Consider the following 21,139-nt stretch of genomic DNA (forward strand, 5'->3'; position numbering starts at 1 on the left):
TCGTAATAAGATTACGTGCCTTCTTTTAAATTCCAAATCTCGGGAATTTCAGTGTTTATGAACACTCGAGTTACAGTATACAAATTGGATACGAACAAATTTCCTGTACAGTTATATGAAAGTATAAAAAAACATATAGTTCAACAATTTAATATGAAGTTTTTTTAAAATTGACAATGAATATAAAAAAATACCTCCCCAAAAACGGTACTTGCCAAACTGAACAACCACAACAACATTTTTTTCATCCTTATGTTCTCTTTGAAACTCAATAATCTGATCGGCATAAACCCCCCACAGAGTAACGTAAATCTGCTGGTGTCTACAACAAACAGTTTATAGAGTTTGGTTAGAAGGTGTAAACAAAAAAATATTTAATAAAGCGAATTAAATTTATGTATGTAGTAGACGGTACTGCAAATCCACCAGAATAAAGGTAGCCTTCTTCTCATCTTTCCCGTTATTATTTTCAGTCTTCTCCTCTGACGGAAGACACTTCACAACAAAACCGATAACGTCTACATAATGTACAAACAGAAGTATAATTAAAACAACGTCAAATCTAAAAAAGATTTAATATTAATTATGCAATAAAACATTTTGTTAAAACGTACCAATAGGGCTTTTGAATGACTTGCCGTCATTATCAGGGTCTTCAACAACTGACTCAAATGGAGAAAAATCAAATCCCCATTCAGCACCAACAGGTTCGGCAGATTGCTCGACAATGGTGTTCTCATTTAGATTTATCTTGAACGAACTATGAACGTATTTCACTTTCTGACGGTTTTCTCCAAGAGAAGGATTACGAATAGTTAAACACTGATTTTCTTTCAGCAAATGCTCGTAAGCAGTAGTGTTTTTTTGTAACACGAAAGCCTGCATTTTGGTGCCCTACACCAAGACATTGTATAAATAAAAATTCATAAAACATAATAACACGTTAGAATCATAATAAAATATGATGTGATTCAAACAATAAGAAAACCTCCTGATCCATGAATATCATGTCGTAGCAATAAACCTTCCTAGGATTGTTGAAAGAAGGTCTTGTCCATAGCCGAACAATACGGATTCTTATAGTGTAATCATCAACATTAAGATCAACATTATTTAGAAGCGTTATAGCTGCCTGTTCCATTCCTGAAATCAAAAAATAAAATAACATCACATTATAAACATTTAATATATAAATCAATTAAGACAGGTTTGTAAAGAACATAATTTGTTATATAATAAAAACAATAACCATGTGAAATGTATTGTAACTCTGCAAACTCTTACCAGAAGTAATGCAGTCAAATTATACCAAGTCCGTAGCTGGGTTGTGTATGAAACATAAGTAATTAGACTTATTTATAACAAAAGACACAAAATACTTTTGGAAACGAATTTTTGAATTTTAATTATAAATAGTCAACCTTTACTAAATTAAAAAAAAACCGTAAAATAAAGAGTTATGGTTGACCAGTTTCCTTAATTCTGAAAATCATTAAAAGGAAGGACATATTTTGTTTTTAAAATAAAAATATATGATTGAACAGTTTCCAAAATTATATTCAATAGTGTGTGCGACCAAAAAAACAAATAATGACATCCATTCATAATTCATCTGGACGAAATAACAACTGCAAATAGAAACTATAGTACCTAAACAACCTATACTAACAGTAATAATTATAACAATTATACTATATCCACTACCTATACTAAGAAATAAAAATAAAGATCGATTACAACCAACACTATGTATAACAGCGGATAAAAGATTTAGTAGCTAATACCATCAATATCAAACGTAAAAATGCATTTACCATTAGCCGTTTCAATCCTAACGTCAAAGGTTTTGTTGGATATCGATATCGTGTATATTAGATCAATGATTGTATAACGTCAATACGAAAGGTTACCGGGGTTGATAAATTAACGTATGACCTGTAAGATAAACAACAAAACAACTTATAACTTTAGTTTTAATATAAATAAAGAGCTAAATAAAGGCTTTAAGATAGATAAATTAAAAAAATTACTTACATAAAAATGAGATGAGATGTGGTGATGAAAAGTGATTCGGATCAACTTTAATTAAGAAATTAATCTTAATTGAGTCTTGATGTAATAACAATACACGGTCAGTCAAAAAAAGTTAAGATGATACAGGTTCAGTTAACAAAAAAAAATAAAAACCCTCTGTTGAAGAAGCAACCGGTGTGAGAGTTTTGATGGAGTTTTTAAGAGGGGTCGGTGACATTGTCGAGGAGTATAAGAAAATGCTATCACTAAGCATTCCCGGACACTCCTCGACAACATCACCGACACATCCATCTTTTAAGCAAAACCCTAAAAATGCTTGCTAATTCGTCAGAGAGTTTTTCTTAATACCTTGAACATGTATCATCTAAACCGTATTTGACATATCCTTTGTGTATAGCTCACTTCCTTAATAGCTCAAACATAACGTAAACCAACATGTAATATCTTCATATTGAAAACCATAACAATGTTGAAAAACAAAAAACCGTAAAAAGTAAAAATATATACTAATGTTAAAGGAAAAAACAACATCGAAAGAGTCAAATAACTAAATACGACCACTAACGTAAGGTACAACCTTTTCAACACTTAGCACTTGATCATTTTCGTCAAAACAATAGTCAACGGTGTCACGGACCTTAATTCCAGCAGTTTTCATGAACTTAGACCATCGCCTTAACGCATATCGAAAACCATTATGTGTACTTTCACGTCTTGTACCATTGGTAAACTGAACTGGAGGTTCCAGATTCAAAAGTCTGACGTTTATATCTTTCAAACAAATATTAAGTTTGGCCATTTCAGAGACACGATCGGGAAGGATCTGTATTGTTAACAAAAAACAGATGAATACAGATGGAATTTAAAAAAAAACAACTTACAGATTTTTAGATCGATATGTGAAATTCAGAACTCAATTGAAAAAAAATAAAATGTAGATGAACACGGTTAGGAATGTAAAACCATGTATATATGTAGCTCCATTGAAGTAATAAATTGTTATATGGAAACCGAGTGTTTTATTGGAATATGATTGGAGTGAAGTTGAAAAGATTATTGGAATAATAACTGAAAATATAGTAAGCAAATATTTTTTCGAATATAACATCAACATAATTGTAGAAACAGTGACTAAATAAAGAAACGGACTTTAAATTATTATTTCGAAAATTAAATAAATATTCGTTAGAATGTTTATATACAAAAATTACATTTTTCTATAATTAGATTCAAAACATTAATATAATAATTTCCATATTGAAAGCATATTTTGTATTGAAATATATATCTAATTTGTATAATCAATTTTATACGAATTTTTTTAAAAAAATTTTCCATATTTATTGTTTATGCTTAACATTTTATTACAATCTATTATCTATATTAATAAACTTCAAAAAGATATAATTTTTTTTATTATAAGATTTGTAATTTTATTAGGATGGATCTGAATCGACGATGGTATTTGTTAATAAGGAATACCGTCACGACAATGAATGTTAAAATACGTAATTTAAAGTACACGTTCATTGGATATAATAAAATGTGAAACATAATAAAAACTCTTTTATTATTAAATTGACGAAATGATAAAATTTGGGATACTTGAAACAAATTAGATAGTTGGAGTAACAAAAGATGAAACAGTATCAAATAAATTCCTAATTTTTAATCGGAAGGCGAAACAATTGTCTCCAAAAATAATGCGCCTTTCGGTCCGTTGTAGCTGTCAACATGTTGGATGTAGTTAAAAGAATCATTGCAAAGTAGAACTTCAACAGTATCTCCACAAATACTGGTTATCAACCACTTGTTGTCTTGAATTACATTTGTCCTTTGCTGAGGGTCCAAATGTTGAACTATGCGAGCCTTATTGAAAGAAAAGACCTTGATCCAATCATCATGTTCAAATTTGAACAAATCTGCAATTAGTTCACCAGCATATTGAACGACAATGACATGGAGCTTGTTAGAAATTGTTAGAAAATGTACTTGGCAAGGATTGCCTTCAATACGCTCCGGAAAACGAAGTAAACTGAAAGATTCAGAGATAACATCGAAAACAACTATGTTCCTTTCACCAGGTGGAATCCAGTAATTGGAAACAATGAAATATATTGTTTTCCCGGAATACACTCCAGAAGACCATGAATAAAAGTTTGAAGCAAATTGACTTCCGTTCAAGAAGTTTAATTTTCTCCATGAGTCATGACGTGGTGAATATACACGAGCAGTAACTACGTCCCAGTAACAATTAATATGAAGCACTTTTAGGTCGTTGTCCTCGTCTAAGTACATTCCACCCGTATCGTTATGTCGACCAAAATAACGAATAAAGTAGTCGTCCGATATTAACTTAAAACGTCGCGTCGTTGGGTTCCAAAGGACCAGGTCATTACTTTCATTGTGAATCCTTTTAATGGAAACTAAAATCAGACCATTAAACGAACATATAATGCTTAAAGAGGATGGATGAACTTCCAAAGGGAAATTTACTGTTTTGATAGTATCGTCGCCTAAGTCGCCAGACACTATGTCGTCAACGACTATGGAATTTTCTTTCAAGGAAAGCAGCTTATATTTTGTTGAATTTCCAACTCGCAGAGTATGGATGAAAACAAACTTTGGTGTCGATAATTCATAACACCAGTGTTTAGAAACACATTTGAAACGACAAACTGCCTTTGCGGGTAGTCTCGTTAAGATCTCTTCAAATATCATGTCATCCCCAATATGATCCATGAGAACCAATAATCTGAAAGAACAACTAAAAAAAACGACTGTATAAAAAGTTATTGTATAAAAAATTGATAATTAACAATGGAAGATTAAACAATTATATTACAGTTCAAAGTAACTAACCGTGTGAGTGGAGGTGTTATGTATACAAATTTCTGAATGAGCAATAAGTACACGAAATATGGATATTTATAGGACTTTCATCATATAGTGGATATCAATTTTGGAAATCTTAATTTTTTAATATATGATTTCAACAAATAATGCAAAACTTATGGAAGATTTATTTAGATCATCTATACTTATGATTAATTAGTGTTTCGAAATTTAAAAGAACATATATTTTAAACTATTTTTTGATTTTTTGTTATTTAATCAATTACATTAATCAAATAAGGGATAAATATTATTTCATCAATATTAAATTTCAAGTAACATGTTCTTTTAGAAACAAAGTTTAATATTTGTTACAATATGTGTATTATAAATTGTAAAAGATTATTCTTTAAAAAAAATAAAAAAAAAAGGCAGGGAAGGAAATAATCTTTTTTAATTTTGTAAAAGTATATTACAGTTCAAATACATTGAAAAGTTAATATCATAACTATCCAATGTAGATGTAGATTATAAATATGTCAATAATAACATCAAATAACATTTGCAGTTTATGATATCATTGACTCTTTAAAAAAGTATATAAATATAAGTTTATACAATGCCATGTAACATAAAATAGAAACGGGTGACTTTTATTTTACAATCGGTTGGAATAGATGATCGAATATTAAGACCAATAAGATGTGATTTCGAAATTTCAGACAAAAAAATGATGTTAGTCTAATTCGTTGATCTCAAAATGTTTATTGTAAATTATATTAAATAGTTTTACAAAACTAGTTGTGTAAAATTAAATGTTATGTAACAAAGTAAATTAATTATTCTCGTTATGTAAAATAATTTAATCCATAAAACTATACAATATACATGTAACAAAATAAAAAAGGTTTGAATTGATGCAATAAAGAATACGCAACTTAAAAAAAAATTAAAGCAATCAAATCATCTTTTAATACCACGATAATAAACGAAATATCCATAAGAAACCAAACATCAAGTACTGAAATAAATGTTACGAAATAAACAAACCAAAATAAAACATCTCAAATTGTTCGAAAAAACTGAAATGACTGATAAATGTTATTACTAATCTTCCAGCTTTGCTTTCAGCTTCAAACCTTCATTGTTCTCACAATCACCCTGACGCGGTTTAGTTGAAGACTGAGAAGAACAAAGATCCACATCATAAACCGCCTCCAAATTGCGCTTCAGCTCATTGTCCAGCATCTTTGAAGAACAACTAATATGAGCTCCAGATGGTGTAGTAAAGATGCTGTTGTTAAAATTGGACATTGGAGTGTCTTCATCAACAACACGGGAAACAGAATCCTGTACAACAAAATTAAAAAGGTAAAATATATAAATGGACATAAATGTTTAATACAAAAAAATAATACAGGTTTAATGAAATAAAAAAGTTGCTTAACAAACCTGGATGTTAACGTTAACAATTGGAGTTGGATCAGAAGCATGAGGACCTAAAGGTTCATCATCACCAGCCTGTATGCATTCATAAACAACAATACTTATTCATAAGTGGTACAAAAGATTTCTATAACAAAAAATTTAAGTTAACGTGTAGGGTACATATAGAACCTGGTAAACATCAAAATGAGCATCAAGATCTTTGATGATAGAAGGATTTTCGGTCAACTTCGAAACAGAGTAGCCATCTAATTTCTTATTTATATTAAACGAAGCTATGGCTATCTTAAACGCAAACCTCCTGTTTATCAATGCCCTCAGCTCACTCGGAAAATTGCCTTCGCTTGCTAACTGTTACAAATGAGTTAATATATAAGTTAGATACGTAATGGAAAATAAGAAAATATATATACGTATAAAGAAATTAACATTTAGGAGTTTAAAAAGTTATATTTGGATACCATAACTTACCTCCATGTTATTATCCAAAAGTTGGTTTGCGTTAACATTTAGGAGTTTAACAACTTCACGTTCAAACAACGTCAAAGTAACAATCCCGGTACAATCCTGAACACGAATAAGCAGTTTTATCCTAAAAAATTAACAAAATAAGATGGTGTTAATAATCAGTATGTTTTATAATATAGCAATAACCGATTCAAGTAATTTCACCTGGGAACAGAGACAACTGTCCTTTTATTGCACCGATCAGTTTGGCATTCCAAGACAGTTATTTCATCATATCCTTCGCTACCATCTTCCTTGGCCTTGGAAATAGTGTTGGTAAAAACCTTTTTGTTGCAAGTTTTACATGCATTGTAAAACCATGAGTCTTCTGAAGCAAAGCTTTTAATTGTTCCAAGTATAATAACAAACTTTTCCTGCATACATATTTGTATTTAAGTGAATTACAGGAATTTTCTAAAATAAAGGGTATATCAATAAAATACTATTAAACGTAATATTACTTCTGATATTCCGGTTAATGCTCCAATTGTACTGAAGGAAATATCAGAAAGATACTCCTCAGCCATTGACTTCATAACAGGGGAACTCAAACCAGAGTAACCGGAAGACGTTGACGTATTCATCTGAGCAAGGAAACTGTACAGAAATAATGCCATTTTTTAGACTAATATGTACATAAAGTAGACTATAAAACAAAATCGTAATAAGATTACGTGCCTTCTTTTAAATTCCAAATCTCGGGAATTTCAGTGTTTATGAACACTCGAGTTACAGTATACAAATTGGATACGAACAAATTTCCTGTACAGTTATATGAAAGTATAAAAAAACATATAGTTCAACAATTTAATATGAAGTTTTTTTAAAATTGACAATGAATATAAAAAAATACCTCCCCAAAAACGGTACTTGCCAAACTGAACAACCACAACAACATTTTTTTCATCCTTATGTTCTCTTTGAAACTCAATAATCTGATCGGCATAAACCCCCCACAGAGTAACGTAAATCTGCTGGTGTCTACAACAAACAGTTTATAGAGTTTGGTTAGAAGGTGTAAACAAAAAAATATTTAATAAAGCGAATTAAATTTATGTATGTAGTAGACGGTACTGCAAATCCACCAGAATAAAGGTAGCCTTCTTCTCATCTTTCCCGTTATTATTTTCAGTCTTCTCCTCTGACGGAAGACACTTCACAACAAAACCGATAACGTCTACATAATGTACAAACAGAAGTATAATTAAAACAACGTCAAATCTAAAAAAGATTTAATATTAATTATGCAATAAAACATTTTGTTAAAACGTACCAATAGGGCTTTTGAATGACTTGCCGTCATTATCAGGGTCTTCAACAACTGACTCAAATGGAGAAAAATCAAATCCCCATTCAGCACCAACAGGTTCGGCAGATTGCTCGACAATGGTGTTCTCATTTAGATTTATCTTGAACGAACTATGAACGTATTTCACTTTCTGACGGTTTTCTCCAAGAGAAGGATTACGAATAGTTAAACACTGATTTTCTTTCAGCAAATGCTCGTAAGCAGTAGTGTTTTTTTGTAACACGAAAGCCTGCATTTTGGTGCCCTACACCAAGACATTGTATAAATAAAAATTCATAAAACATAATAACACGTTAGAATCATAATAAAATATGATGTGATTCAAACAATAAGAAAACCTCCTGATCCATGAATATCATGTCGTAGCAATAAACCTTCCTAGGATTGTTGAAAGAAGGTCTTGTCCATAGCCGAACAATACGGATTCTTATAGTGTAATCATCAACATTAAGATCAACATTATTTAGAAGCGTTATAGCTGCCTGTTCCATTCCTGAAATCAAAAAATAAAATAACATCACATTATAAACATTTAATATATAAATCAATTAAGACAGGTTTGTAAAGAACATAATTTGTTATATAATAAAAACAATAACCATGTGAAATGTATTGTAACTCTGCAAACTCTTACCAGAAGTAATGCAGTCAAATTATACCAAGTCCGTAGCTGGGTTGTGTATGAAACATAAGTAATTAGACTTATTTATAACAAAAGACACAAAATACTTTTGGAAACGAATTTTTGAATTTTAATTATAAATAGTCAACCTTTACTAAATTAAAAAAAAACCGTAAAATAAAGAGTTATGGTTGACCAGTTTCCTTAATTCTGAAAATCATTAAAAGGAAGGACATATTTTGTTTTTAAAATAAAAATATATGATTGAACAGTTTCCAAAATTATATTCAATAGTGTGTGCGACCAAAAAAACAAATAATGACATCCATTCATAATTCATCTGGACGAAATAACAACTGCAAATAGAAACTATAGTACCTAAACAACCTATACTAACAGTAATAATTATAACAATTATACTATATCCACTACCTATACTAAGAAATAAAAATAAAGATCGATTACAACCAACACTATGTATAACAGCGGATAAAAGATTTAGTAGCTAATACCATCAATATCAAACGTAAAAATGCATTTACCATTAGCCGTTTCAATCCTAACGTCAAAGGTTTTGTTGGATATCGATATCGTGTATATTAGATCAATGATTGTATAACGTCAATACGAAAGGTTACCGGGGTTGATAAATTAACGTATGACCTGTAAGATAAACAACAAAACAACTTATAACTTTAGTTTTAATATAAATAAAGAGCTAAATAAAGGCTTTAAGATAGATAAATTAAAAAAATTACTTACATAAAAATGAGATGAGATGTGGTGATGAAAAGTGATTCGGATCAACTTTAATTAAGAAATTAATCTTAATTGAGTCTTGATGTAATAACAATACACGGTCAGTCAAAAAAAGTTAAGATGATACAGGTTCAGTTAACAAAAAAAAATAAAAACCCTCTGTTGAAGAAGCAACCGGTGTGAGAGTTTTGATGGAGTTTTTAAGAGGGGTCGGTGACATTGTCGAGGAGTATAAGAAAATGCTATCACTAAGCATTCCCGGACACTCCTCGACAACATCACCGACACATCCATCTTTTAAGCAAAACCCTAAAAATGCTTGCTAATTCGTCAGAGAGTTTTTCTTAATACCTTGAACATGTATCATCTAAACCGTATTTGACATATCCTTTGTGTATAGCTCACTTCCTTAATAGCTCAAACATAACGTAAACCAACATGTAATATCTTCATATTGAAAACCATAACAATGTTGAAAAACAAAAAACCGTAAAAAGTAAAAATATATACTAATGTTAAAGGAAAAAACAACATCGAAAGAGTCAAATAACTAAATACGACCACTAACGTAAGGTACAACCTTTTCAACACTTAGCACTTGATCATTTTCGTCAAAACAATAGTCAACGGTGTCACGGACCTTAATTCCAGCAGTTTTCATGAACTTAGACCATCGCCTTAACGCATATCGAAAACCATTATGTGTACTTTCACGTCTTGTACCATTGGTAAACTGAACTGGAGGTTCCAGATTCAAAAGTCTGACGTTTATATCTTTCAAACAAATATTAAGTTTGGCCATTTCAGAGACACGATCGGGAAGGATCTGTATTGTTAACAAAACATAATTAATAAAAAAAAATACGGATTTTAAATAATGAAATGAATCTAATTACAAAAGATATTATTATATCTTACAAAATCGGTACCAACGGTACGGGAAAACCGATACACACGACTATGTGGTTGTTCATAAATTTCATTCACAGCATCAATAGGAGGAACTAAAGGCTGCAAATTAAATAACACATTTAGTACAATATATTACATTATTAAATTAACAATTGTATAAATAACATATAATAACAAAATGTAACCTTACCACATCAACGTCTACATCAAGAAAGTTCTTTTCAACACAATTTTTTCCAAATACTTTTAAGTTAAAATCATTACCAAAATACTTTGTAAATATCAAAAAACAACCAGGCTGTAAATGTAACAAACTAACAATAACGTCAATACCAACGGTAAATCCGAATTTACCGCCATCCGTTTCAATCCTAACATGAAACGGATTGTTGTTTATCATTATAGTGGATATTAAATCAATGGATGTAGAAAAGGTTTCCGGCAGGATAACTTCGGGTATTACCTATAAAAACGATAATTAAATCATATAAGATAAGTATTTTTAATATCAATAAAGATAAACAGAAATAGCTTAAGATGCTTAAAAGTAAATGATAACTTACATAAAAATGCGATGATGTAGGTAGGAGATATGTCCAAAAAGAGCTACCACTAACACCATCAATGAAATGGGTTAATTTAAACGTAGTACAATCGATGGGGTTGAATACTATAAAACATCCTTCGGATAGTCCCAAATGTTGTGTTACATTGGACCATCCATGAAAAAGGAACAAATTTCCTTTAGAGTAGGTTAAACAAACATTAAAAATGTGGCCATCATCAGTATGTATGTCCACATTTGTAGGGCCCATATCAACACCCCACAGCTTCGAAGCAGCATTAGAAGGAATAGACTAACAAACCAAACAGTGGAAGATGAAAAATAATTATAGAAAAAAATTATAAAAAAAATATAAAAAAAGTGTAACAAATTTAATATAATAATAACAACAGAAAATATGAAATATTAATTACCAGAATTATCTCATCTGCTTTTTTCATATGCCTACAGAAACAGGGTTCTCTGATACTGATTTTAAAATTAGAATGTTAGTAAACATTTTTATATGATATTGTTCGAAACAAATGATACAGAATGAAAGAACAATAAACAAACAATACAGTTATATATATACCTTAATGAAGATGAAGATGACCCAGGCATATTGTAAACCTGCATTCCAGTAGGAAAAAATTAACATAAGGAAGAAAATTAAAAGTGATGTATCGGTTTAGGTCTATGAGTAAGAATGAAAATCTATAACAAAGAAATACACAAAATAAACATAAACAGCAGTTATATAATGATAATAGGATTTAGGGTTTTTACTGAGTAAATGACATATTTCATTTTTATACCTAACAATCGGTAAAGGGATATGAGTAACAATGAAAATCTATAATAAAAAACTACAATAAATAAATATAAAGAACATATCTACATTGACAATCGGATTTAGGGTTTGTAAAACATAAAAATTTAAATCAGTTTAGGATTATGAGTAACAATAAAATTGTATAACAAAAGAAGACATTAACTAAACATAAACAACAGATATTGGATGAAAATCAGATTTAGGGTTTTTAGAATAGAAAAATAATTATACTTTATAATCGGTTTAAATCTATGAGAAACAATCAAAACATATACAAAAAAACTTGCAACAAATAAATATAAAAAACAGAACGATGCTAACAATAGGATTAGGGTTTCTAGAACAGAGAAATTACAATCGATTTAGGGCTATGATTAACAATCACAAACAAAATCTATACCTAAAACAACAGATCGATGCTGACAATAGGATTAGGGTTTCTAGAACAGAGAAATTACAATCGATTTAGGGCTATGATTAACAATCACAAACAAAATCTATACCTAAAACATACAGTCATTAAACATAAACAACAGATCTATAATTAAAGTCCGATTACACCAAAATTTTAACAACCAAGACTTACAAATGTCGATATGGATTAATGAAAAAAAACCCGGAATAGATGGATGAAAAGACAGACGATGATGAAGAAGATGCAGAAAACAAATCTTTACATGAACTTGATTGTGAAAATCGATTGATCAATGGAACGATATGATTACAGAGAATTGAAGAGAGAAGGCGGTGGTAGGTTTTGGGTAATGAATGGCATTGAATAGAATGAATACGTTTTATATAAAGAGCGCATATGAAAGGAAAAGAATAGCCCGCCTTTGGCTGAATTATCAGCCTTTTGAGCAATGCCACATCATCAAAATGATTGGCTAAGATTAAACCTTGTGGCTAAAGAGAATTCATTTAGTATAATAGATAGAAAATGGATAATATCCCTTGTCTTTTTAGTTAGATCACCGACAACACCACGTGCGTTTTGACATTTTCTTTCTCTTTCTCTTATTTTTCTTCAACCACAGATTACATTTTTTATAATCAATACATGTAAACATATTTGAAACTTACAAAATAAAGTTTTTAAGTGTTGGTATTGTTATTTTGTATTTACTTCAATATTTATGAACATTTAGAAAGAGCGTTTTTACATGAATTATTCAAGTTTGATGCAAAAACTAAATTCAACCTAAATTGCCTAATGGTGTAAATTGTTGTCACAAAATGGGTCTAAATACGAAAGTTACGTGTTAACTCGTTTAATCCATTTATTATAATTTAGTTTTATATTATACATTAAATGAGTTGAGTTATATATATTATATAATTTTAAAGTTAAATCTAATTTTATACTTTATACACATTTGTGTTTTTTGTTTTATATTCGAATTTTTAGAGTATTAATAAATAAAGAACATAAAAATAATAAAATTGGTTGTTAAACTAGGTATGTTATCAACCTATAAATATGTATGTTGTGATTGAGTTTATGAGTTTGAAATGCTTTTTTGGTTGATGCCAATTATGGGACTTAACATCAAGATTAGAAGTTGGTTACAAAGTCTAAATTTCTTAAAAAGTGTAAAAAGTTATATAATATCAAAATTTCAACCATAAAACACACACAAAACTCACAAATAACAAAATGAAGATTACTAAAACATCATATATTTGGATAATAAGGCTCTGATTATCGAATAACAAACATTGTTGTGTTTTTTGTTAGTTAGCATGTTGTGTTTTATATTCATAATTCTACGATTGTGTGTTTGAAGTTTTTATGAACTATTATAATTTGAATATGGTGTTTTAATAGTCTTCACTTTTTATTTGTGGGTTTTATGCCTGAAATTATATTATCTTATTACTTTTTTATACTTTTTATGAAATATGGACTTTTTAGCTGAATCTCACCCTAACATCGATCCAAATATATATGTTATTTAAACTACAAAAACCAGTCAATTGCATAAACCATTCAATTGTAGTTATAAATTTTGTAAACGTTGATGTTTTTTTTTAAACTAACCTAAATGAAAATACATGAATCTTGGTTGTAATTTAAATGATTTTTTTCAAGATTAGCTTAAATAAAAGGTAATCGTGAAGAAAAAGAAAGTCATTAGTCATATGATAATCTATACTGTATTATAACGTATGAGGGGATATTTTAAGATTTTTTTTGAATGGTTAAATGTTACACTCTTTAGGTATTGAATCTATAACCTTTTTTTATTTAAACATCTAGAGGGTTTTTCCCTTTACCATTAAACAAAAGCATCAGTTACAGTGACATTTTAAGATACCCAAAAATTAAAAAAAAAAATTGTTAGTTTAAGGCTGCACGGTATGGAGGACCATCCTGGTCCGTCCTTCACCGGCGGCGAACCGCCCTCCACGCCGCCCCCCTCCGTCACCGTCTTCGACGTCGAGCTGCGGACGTTCAAGACGATCCAAGCTGGTGGGCCCCCTTTGTTTGTGATTCTAATTTACAGATCTGAAACTTGAAGATGCAAGCATAGATTCCAGTAGAAACACTTCCGCAATGAGAGCTGATTAACTTAGTTATAGAACTAAATGCAAGCATAGATTCCAGTTGAAACTTGAAGATGCAAAAGCGAGTTTACCTTTTTCGAAATGACCCCACACAGTTGCAGGATTGAAAGTTGAAAGTGCGATTGAACAATGTGTGGTGGATCTGAATCAATGGAAACTTGAAATTGAAGTTGCGTATGGTAGAATGTAAGTTGTTGATGAATGATATTTTATCTTCTTCACTGGTTATGAAGAAGAAGAACATAGAGGCGGTGATTTGATATATATGAAGGTCAGAAGGTGTGTAGTGTCTACACTTTACAGCTCAACACGTTCTGGTTTCAATATAAGTTTATGTTTTTTTTTAGTTTATGTAATGTGTTTTTAATATTAATGAAAATATTTTGTTAGTTTATTTGTTAAATGTTAAAAAAAAGTAGAAGATTAAAAAAATAAAAAAACATAAAAGTGGTGGGGAGGACTATGACTAGGACCATCCTCCATGCCCTCTAGTTTTGTGGGATGAACCATCCTTGGTAGGACTATGACGTGACGCTTACGTAGCGGATCATCCTCCCTTGGAGGATCATCACCATACCCTCTAACCTAATACATAACACACAACTCTAAAATGTGTGTAGATTATTCGTCTTTAAAACTTTAATTACACTTTAATGTTCTTGTCTTAATTATTCTTTAATTCTCCCATCTTTAAACAAATTATGGATAATAAATTAGCAATTACACTTTATCCCCTTAAAAAACTAACTATTTACACGTTCGTTAAACAACTATATCTTTTACGTACGTTATTATTTTTTTAAATTACAACATAAAAATGAGCATTTTATTCTCTTTAATTTTATTAAAGTATTTCTATAGTTGTTTTAATTTAAAAAATGATATATTATGTGATTAACAGTGTCTAGGGTGAGCAATAACTGAATCGGTTAACCAAAACTAAAGCGAAAATCAAGGAAGTTGAACCAAAAACTGAATTAATTGAAAACCGATTAACCGAAATCTAAATTAACCAAAAAACATTTAACCAAAAGAACTGAACCAAACCGAACAATTCATAGTTCTATATATTTCTAGCTTTTATACATCAAGTTTATGTATTTCATAATTTATACCTCAATTTCATATGTTTATACTTCCATTTCATTTATTTATACATCCATTTCATGTATTTATACCTCAATTTTATTTATTTCTAAACAAAAGTTTTTGCACAAGTTTTGATTTTGACTATTAACCGAAATTAAGCAAAACGAAACAAAAACCGTTAATCAAGCATAATAAACCAAACTGAGTAACTGAAAACAAATTGGTTAATGATATAAACTAATTGATTACTTTGGTTTCAGGTTCGGTTGAGGAACCAAACCAATTAAACCATGCACATCTTTGTAGTGTTTGTGTTTTCCGCCGCATCACACAGACACCCTTCTAATTTTATATATATTTCATAAAGAGAACATTCAGTTTAAAATATTTTAAAGAACTAAAGAGCAATAAACTTTGAATAACTTTCATAATTAATGGTATAAGTCACTATATCAAAACAATAGTAAATTTAGTTATTGTTTCATCACTTATATATGAATCAAAATTAGTAATTTTGTAATATGGGTCAGGGGACCGGTACCGTACTAATATTTTCTAGTCTTAATCTATCTCCTTTTTTATGTATTTTAACTTGACATAGACTTAGACTAAGTGTAATGAGTTAACGTACTGATAATATAATCATTAGCCTAGCGTGAGATACTGGCCAAGGGGTGTCATGACGACGTTATGGAGGTGAAGAAGAAGGGTTTAACTTGGGAAAGAAAAAAACATTTTTTTCATAATAACCCTTGGGTTAATTGATGCTTTATAAACGTAACCTTGTGATTTGAAATGTTTTTTTTTATAAACCCTAAAGTTTCTAAACTAAATAAAGTATTCAACTTATTATTATTAAGTATTTAATTAGTTAGTATTTATCAATGTATTTTTATTTTAAATGTATTTGATTAAGTTATTTTTATTTAATATTGGTTTTGTGACAAAAAAATATATATATATTAAAATAAAAAAAGTAGCGAGTGAAAAGTGGTTGGGGTGCAGTTAAAATCAATGAAACCATTACACGCTACAATTATCTCAAAAAGTTGAAAACATTGTTGAAGACCAACTAAAATTTTATTTCAAGTGATGATTATGTTTACTAAGATGTAAAAAAGAAAAAAGAAAACCTTTGCTTTTAGTTGGATATTCTTTAACTGGCAAAATTTTGTTAAGAAAAAAACGAAATCTAACAAGAAGCTAGAAAACAGTTGTACACTTACATTCTTTAGAGGATAGGCGTATACTATGACCTAATTTTTATCTATCGTAATGACAACACTTTGTTATGCCATTGTAGTCCTTGTGATGTTTGTGAATCTAAACATTCACAAACTTTGGGTATTTGCAAGTTGTATTTGCTAACTAATATTATTAACTAATGTTAGGAATACCGACTCAGTTAAGAGTTTGAGTTTTTAGGACAAATATAGATACATGCTCATTTCTTTAGATCCTTTTAAATGTACAACAACTATAATTTGAAGCACACACAACATTTTTTTACACATGTGTAGTTTAGAGAATTATAGTAAATCTACGTATGTGTTAATATTTATAATACATGAATATACATAATATATGGATGGCACTTTAGGGTGTAAGAAAGGTTCCTTTCCGTTCACATGTCTGGGTATCACGGTAAGGGCTAACATGAATCAGATCAATAATTGATACCCTATTGTGGAGATGTTCCAAAGACGATTGCGTTCTTGGAAGGCTAAAACCCTTTCTATCGGGGGTCGGGTTACTCTTCTGAAAGTGGTATTGGAAAGTATACCTGTTTATTTCTTGTCATTGTTCAAAGTCCTGGTTAAAGTTTTGGAAGCCTTGAAGTCTATGATGAAGAAGTTTTTATGGGCCGGTTGTGAGGAGGTTTAAAGGATTCACTGGGTTACCTGGGAACGGGTTGCGCTTCCGAAAAAAGCGGGAGGTTTGGGATTATGTAGACTGAAAAACAATCAAGAACTCGCTTCTCACTAAGTGGGTTTGGAGGTACAAAACGGAACCGCACAATCATTGGAAGCTGGTCATCGACGCTTGCCATGGATCAGATAGGAGATTGACGGACCTTCCGTGTAACAATGTCATTTCAGGGGTATGGAAAAATATAGTGAAAACGGAGAAAAAGCTGACAGTTAAAGGAAAGTCAGTTCTTAACCTTATAAAAGGGAAGCTGGGAAATGGTCATAATATCAGATTTTGGGTTGATTCTTGGCTGGGAGAGGGTCCTTTAATGTTCAAATGGCCCCGCTCTTTGCGCTTGAAAAAAAAAAAGGATTGCAGGGTGGCGGATCGTTGCTCGGTTCAGGATGGTGCGACGGTTTGGTACTGGTCATGGAGCAGGCCTCCGACTTCGGATGCGGAGCTAAGTGAGTGGGCTAAATGTGGCTCGTTTTTGGCTTCGGTTTCTCTCTCTGTTGGGGCTGACTCTTGGCGTTGGCTTAGGGACAAATCGGGAAATTATTCTTCGGCATCGGTTAAAAAAAGTGTTGACTGAAGAAGGGATGGACAGGAACATTGAAGTTATCAAATGGTGCAAATGGTTACCTTTGAAATGCAATATCTTCATTTGGAGGACCGCGATGTGCAGGATTCCTACTAGGTACGCGCTCATTAAAAGAAATATTAATTATCTGGATGTTATGTGTGTGCTTTGCGGGGAGGTCGAAGAAACAGTGGATCACATGTTCACTGCTTGTGAGATCTCGATGAGAGTTTGGCATTTCTTTTGCTCCTGGTCTCGTCTTCCTCCTCTTTTCGCCTTTTCTTTTAAAGACATGTTGAGTTTCTACAAGTTTTGCAAGCTGAATAAGGAGGAAAAGACGGTGTCAAAGATATGTTGTCCCACTCCGGCCAGACTATGTTGTCTTAACCGGGACTACGCCGGCTTCAGAGTTTAATTTGGGCGTTCCCCCGGGAAACCATACCGCCGGCTACCACTTGACAGTCGTTGTACCACCACAAGAATAGAACTTTCTGACGTAACATACGGTGGGACGAAAACTGGGTGGGCTCAAGATAGAGTCTGACACCTCTGCAAGTAGGCTATGCTCTATCAATCATTGTCGTATCCACCAAAGTGACACAAATAAGGATTGAACTTGAGTCTCCATTGAAGAACTCAAGCCTCTCAACCACTAAGCCACAAGTGGTGAATAACGTTTTATAACTAGTGATCATTGATGTAACTTTTAATAAGTATTATTTCTATCATAGCAGTATTCGTATACCAAACATTGTTAAAAAGAATTTTTTGGATCTTAGAATTTTGTTTTGTTTTGTTTTGTTTTGTTTTGTGTTGTGTTGAGGCCTGAACACTTGAGCCCAATTACGTTGACCCTACTTGATATACCTAAATTAACAGGTGACCCAATGTAACATAGCGTGATGAATCATGATTAAAACAATATAGGGACATGTGAATGTGTAGAGAGAAACATATAGGTTTATATACCTATTTTAGTTATCATAACTAAAAAAAATAAATGCAAACATTTATATGTTTTTATCATGTTTTATTTAAAACTAGGTTAGAACCCCGTGTATTACACGGGTTGAATACATATAATTTTATATACTAAATAAAAAACATTATATTTTTAAAAACCTCATTTGTTACACGTGTCGAGTAAATATAATTTTATATATTAAATAATAAAAAAATTATATCTTTAACAACCTCGTTTATTATGTGGGTTGAGTAAATATAATTTTATATACCACACAATAAAAAAGTTATATTTAAAAAAAACCCTATGTATTCACGGGTGGAAGAAATATAATTTCATATACTAAATAATAAAAAGTTATATTTTAAAAAACTCTGTCTATTGTACGGGTTGACTAAATCTAATTTTATATAGCAAATAATAAAAAAATGTTATATCTTTGAAAACCCTGTGTATTACATGGGTTTATCTATTGTTAAAAAATCTTTAAAAACCTCGTTTGTTGTGCGGGTTGAATAAATGTAAATTTATGTACCAAACAATAAAAAAGTTATATTTAAAAAAAAAACCTTGTGTATTCACGGGTTGAAGAAATGTAATTATATACTAAATAAAAAATAGTTACATTTAAAAAAAACTTCGTGTTTTGTACGGGTTGAATAAATCTAATTTTATATAGCAAATAATAAAAAAATGTTATATCTTTAAAACTTTGTGTATTACACGGGTGTATCTATTGTTAAAAAAATCTTTCGAAATCAAAATGGATTTTTTTATTATTTTTTAAATTAGGTTAATACTATTTTAAGTTTTTGGTTTGATTAATAAGTTGTTTAATATAATTTCTCATAGTTAACAATAATAACATTAACAATAAATAATATGCATGTTTATCTAGTGTTAAGTGAAACAGTGTTTTTTAGTTTAGATAAGATTTTACGATTTGAAGTTAAGTTTATGCCAATAATTTAGGGTTGATGAGATTTATATTAATTTAATTGATATTTAATAATTTAAATTAAATAATAATTATCTACAATTAAGAAAATTAAATAATAATTATCTACAATTAAGGATGATCTAGAATAATGACAAGTGTCCCAAAGTTGGTTTCTTTTATTATATAGTATAGATTGCTTTCGTGTTTTCCTTAAAAAGTAAAAAATATAGGTTGTCGCTATACAAACATTTATATGTTTTTATGATGTTTTATTTAAAACTAGGTTAGAACCCCGTGTATTACACGGGTTGAATACATATAATTTTATATACTAAATAAAAAACATTATATTTTTAAAAACCTCATTTGTTACACGTGTCGAGTAAATATAATTTTATATATTAAATAATAAAAAATTATATCTTTAAGAACCTCGTTTATTATGTGGGTTGAGTAAATATAATTTTATATACCACATAATAAAAAAGTTATATTTTAAAAAAACCCTATGTATTCACAGGTGGAAGAAATATAATTTCATATACTAAATAATAAAAAGTTATATTTTAAAAAACTCTGCCTATTGTACGGGTTGAATAAATCTAATTTTATATAGCAAATAATAAAAAATGTTATATCTTTGAAAACCCTGTGTATTACATGGGTTTATCTATTGTTAAAAAATCTTTAAATTTATATCTTTAAGAACCTCGTTTGTTGTGCGGGTTGAATAAATGTAAATTTATATACCAAACAATAAAAAAGTTATATTTAAAAAAAAAACCTTGTGTATTCACGGGTTGAAGAAATGTAATTATATACTAAATAAAAAATAGTTACATTTAAAAAAAAAAACTTCGTGTATTGTACGGGTTGAATAAATCTAATTTTATATAGCAAATAATAAAAAAATGTTATATATTTAAAACTTTGTGTATTACACGGGTGTATCTATTGTTAAAAAAATCTTTCGAAATCAAAATGGATTTTTTTTATTATTTTTTAAATTAGGTTAATACTATTTTAAGTTTTTGGTTTGATTAATAAGTTGTTTAATATAATTTCTCATAGTTAACAATAATAACATTAACAATAAATAATATGCATGTTTATCTAGTGTTAAGTGAAACAGTGTTTTTAGTTTAGATAAGATTTTACGATTTGAAGTTAAGTTTATGTCAATAATTTAGGGTTGATGAGATTTATATTAATTTAATTGATAATTAATAATTTAAATTAAATGATAATTATCTACAATTAAGAAAATTAAATAATAATTATCTA

At 29.8% G+C, this 21,139-nt stretch overlaps 4 protein-coding genes and 1 long non-coding RNA gene across 5 annotated transcripts; all 5 read right to left on the minus strand.

Annotated features, from left to right (window-relative positions):
• Nucleotides 1-11: 11 nt before the first annotated feature.
• LOC110932252 (replication protein A 70 kDa DNA-binding subunit B-like) lies at nucleotides 12-1,960 on the minus strand. Its single transcript, XM_022175604.2, has 6 exons — nucleotides 1,815-1,960; nucleotides 989-1,143; nucleotides 615-894; nucleotides 416-518; nucleotides 195-322; nucleotides 12-103 (listed from the first exon to the last, which is right to left on the minus strand). The coding sequence occupies exons 2-6, from the start codon at nucleotides 1,139-1,141 to the stop codon at nucleotides 12-14; spliced, it is 756 nt and encodes a 251-aa protein (XP_022031296.1). The 5' UTR covers nucleotides 1,142-1,143; nucleotides 1,815-1,960.
• A 4,435-nt stretch (nucleotides 1,961-6,395) lies between these two features.
• Nucleotides 6,396-7,413, minus strand: LOC110928097 (replication protein A 70 kDa DNA-binding subunit B-like). Its single transcript, XM_022171305.2, has 4 exons — nucleotides 7,284-7,413; nucleotides 6,988-7,196; nucleotides 6,787-6,907; nucleotides 6,396-6,666 (listed from the first exon to the last, which is right to left on the minus strand). Exons 1-4 carry the CDS (start codon nucleotides 7,404-7,406, stop codon nucleotides 6,457-6,459), a joined length of 663 nt encoding a protein of 220 aa, XP_022026997.1. The 5' UTR covers nucleotides 7,407-7,413; the 3' UTR covers nucleotides 6,396-6,456.
• Nucleotides 7,414-7,492: 79 nt separating this feature from the next.
• LOC110932250 (replication protein A 70 kDa DNA-binding subunit B-like) lies at nucleotides 7,493-9,441 on the minus strand. The gene is made up of 6 exons (XM_022175602.2): nucleotides 9,296-9,441; nucleotides 8,470-8,624; nucleotides 8,096-8,375; nucleotides 7,897-7,999; nucleotides 7,676-7,803; nucleotides 7,493-7,584 (listed from the first exon to the last, which is right to left on the minus strand). The coding sequence occupies exons 2-6, from the start codon at nucleotides 8,620-8,622 to the stop codon at nucleotides 7,493-7,495; spliced, it is 756 nt and encodes a 251-aa protein (XP_022031294.1). The 5' UTR covers nucleotides 8,623-8,624; nucleotides 9,296-9,441.
• Nucleotides 9,442-10,019: 578 nt separating this feature from the next.
• LOC110928096 lies at nucleotides 10,020-11,261 on the minus strand. Its single transcript, XM_035987582.1, has 4 exons — nucleotides 10,988-11,261; nucleotides 10,615-10,887; nucleotides 10,431-10,523; nucleotides 10,020-10,338 (listed from the first exon to the last, which is right to left on the minus strand). Exons 1-4 carry the CDS (start codon nucleotides 11,237-11,239, stop codon nucleotides 10,063-10,065), a joined length of 894 nt encoding a protein of 297 aa, XP_035843475.1. The 5' UTR covers nucleotides 11,240-11,261; the 3' UTR covers nucleotides 10,020-10,062.
• An 85-nt stretch (nucleotides 11,262-11,346) lies between these two features.
• On the minus strand, nucleotides 11,347-12,480 carry LOC118490201. The gene is made up of 3 exons (XR_004888596.1): nucleotides 12,390-12,480; nucleotides 11,564-11,601; nucleotides 11,347-11,457 (listed from the first exon to the last, which is right to left on the minus strand). It is a non-coding gene; the product is annotated as an uncharacterized LOC118490201 (long non-coding RNA).
• Between the last annotated feature and the right edge of the window lie 8,659 nt (nucleotides 12,481-21,139).

The sequence above is a fragment of the Helianthus annuus genome, chromosome 3 (assembly GCF_002127325.2).
Source record: "Helianthus annuus cultivar XRQ/B chromosome 3, HanXRQr2.0-SUNRISE, whole genome shotgun sequence".
NCBI lineage: Eukaryota > Viridiplantae > Streptophyta > Magnoliopsida > Asterales > Asteraceae > Helianthus > Helianthus annuus.

Bases quoted from the DNA above. Each gene is read 5' to 3' on its own strand.
- LOC110928097 (XM_022171305.2), bottom strand. From the start codon at position 7,406: ATGAATACGTCAACGTCTTCCGGTTACTCTGGTTTGAGTTCCCCTGTT. The intron at 7,197-7,283 runs GTAATATTACGT...ATATGTATGCAG, and splicing joins CATTAACCGGAATATCAGAA to GAAAAGTTTGTTATTATACT. The intron at 6,908-6,987 runs GTGAAATTACTT...TTAATTTTTTAG, and splicing joins ACAGTTGTCTCTGTTCCCAG to GATAAAACTGCTTATTCGTG.
- LOC110932250 (XM_022175602.2), bottom strand. From the start codon at position 8,622: ATGGAACAGGCAGCTATAACGCTTCTAAATAATGTTGATCTTAATGTT. The intron at 8,000-8,095 runs GTACGTTTTAAC...TACATTATGTAG, and splicing joins GTCATTCAAAAGCCCTATTG to ACGTTATCGGTTTTGTTGTG. The intron at 7,585-7,675 runs GTATTTTTTTAT...ATAACTGTACAG, and splicing joins CAAGTACCGTTTTTGGGGAG to GAAATTTGTTCGTATCCAAT.
- LOC110932252 (XM_022175604.2), bottom strand. From the start codon at position 1,141: ATGGAACAGGCAGCTATAACGCTTCTAAATAATGTTGATCTTAATGTT. The intron at 519-614 runs GTACGTTTTAAC...TACATTATGTAG, and splicing joins GTCATTCAAAAGCCCTATTG to ACGTTATCGGTTTTGTTGTG. The intron at 104-194 runs GTATTTTTTTAT...ATAACTGTACAG, and splicing joins CAAGTACCGTTTTTGGGGAG to GAAATTTGTTCGTATCCAAT.
- LOC110928096 (XM_035987582.1), bottom strand. From the start codon at position 11,239: ATGGGCCCTACAAATGTGGACATACATACTGATGATGGCCACATTTTT. The intron at 10,524-10,614 runs GTAAGGTTACAT...TTTAATTTGCAG, and splicing joins TTGATGTAGACGTTGATGTG to CCTTTAGTTCCTCCTATTGA. The intron at 10,339-10,430 runs GTAAGATATAAT...TTAACAATACAG, and splicing joins GTACCGTTGGTACCGATTTT to ATCCTTCCCGATCGTGTCTC.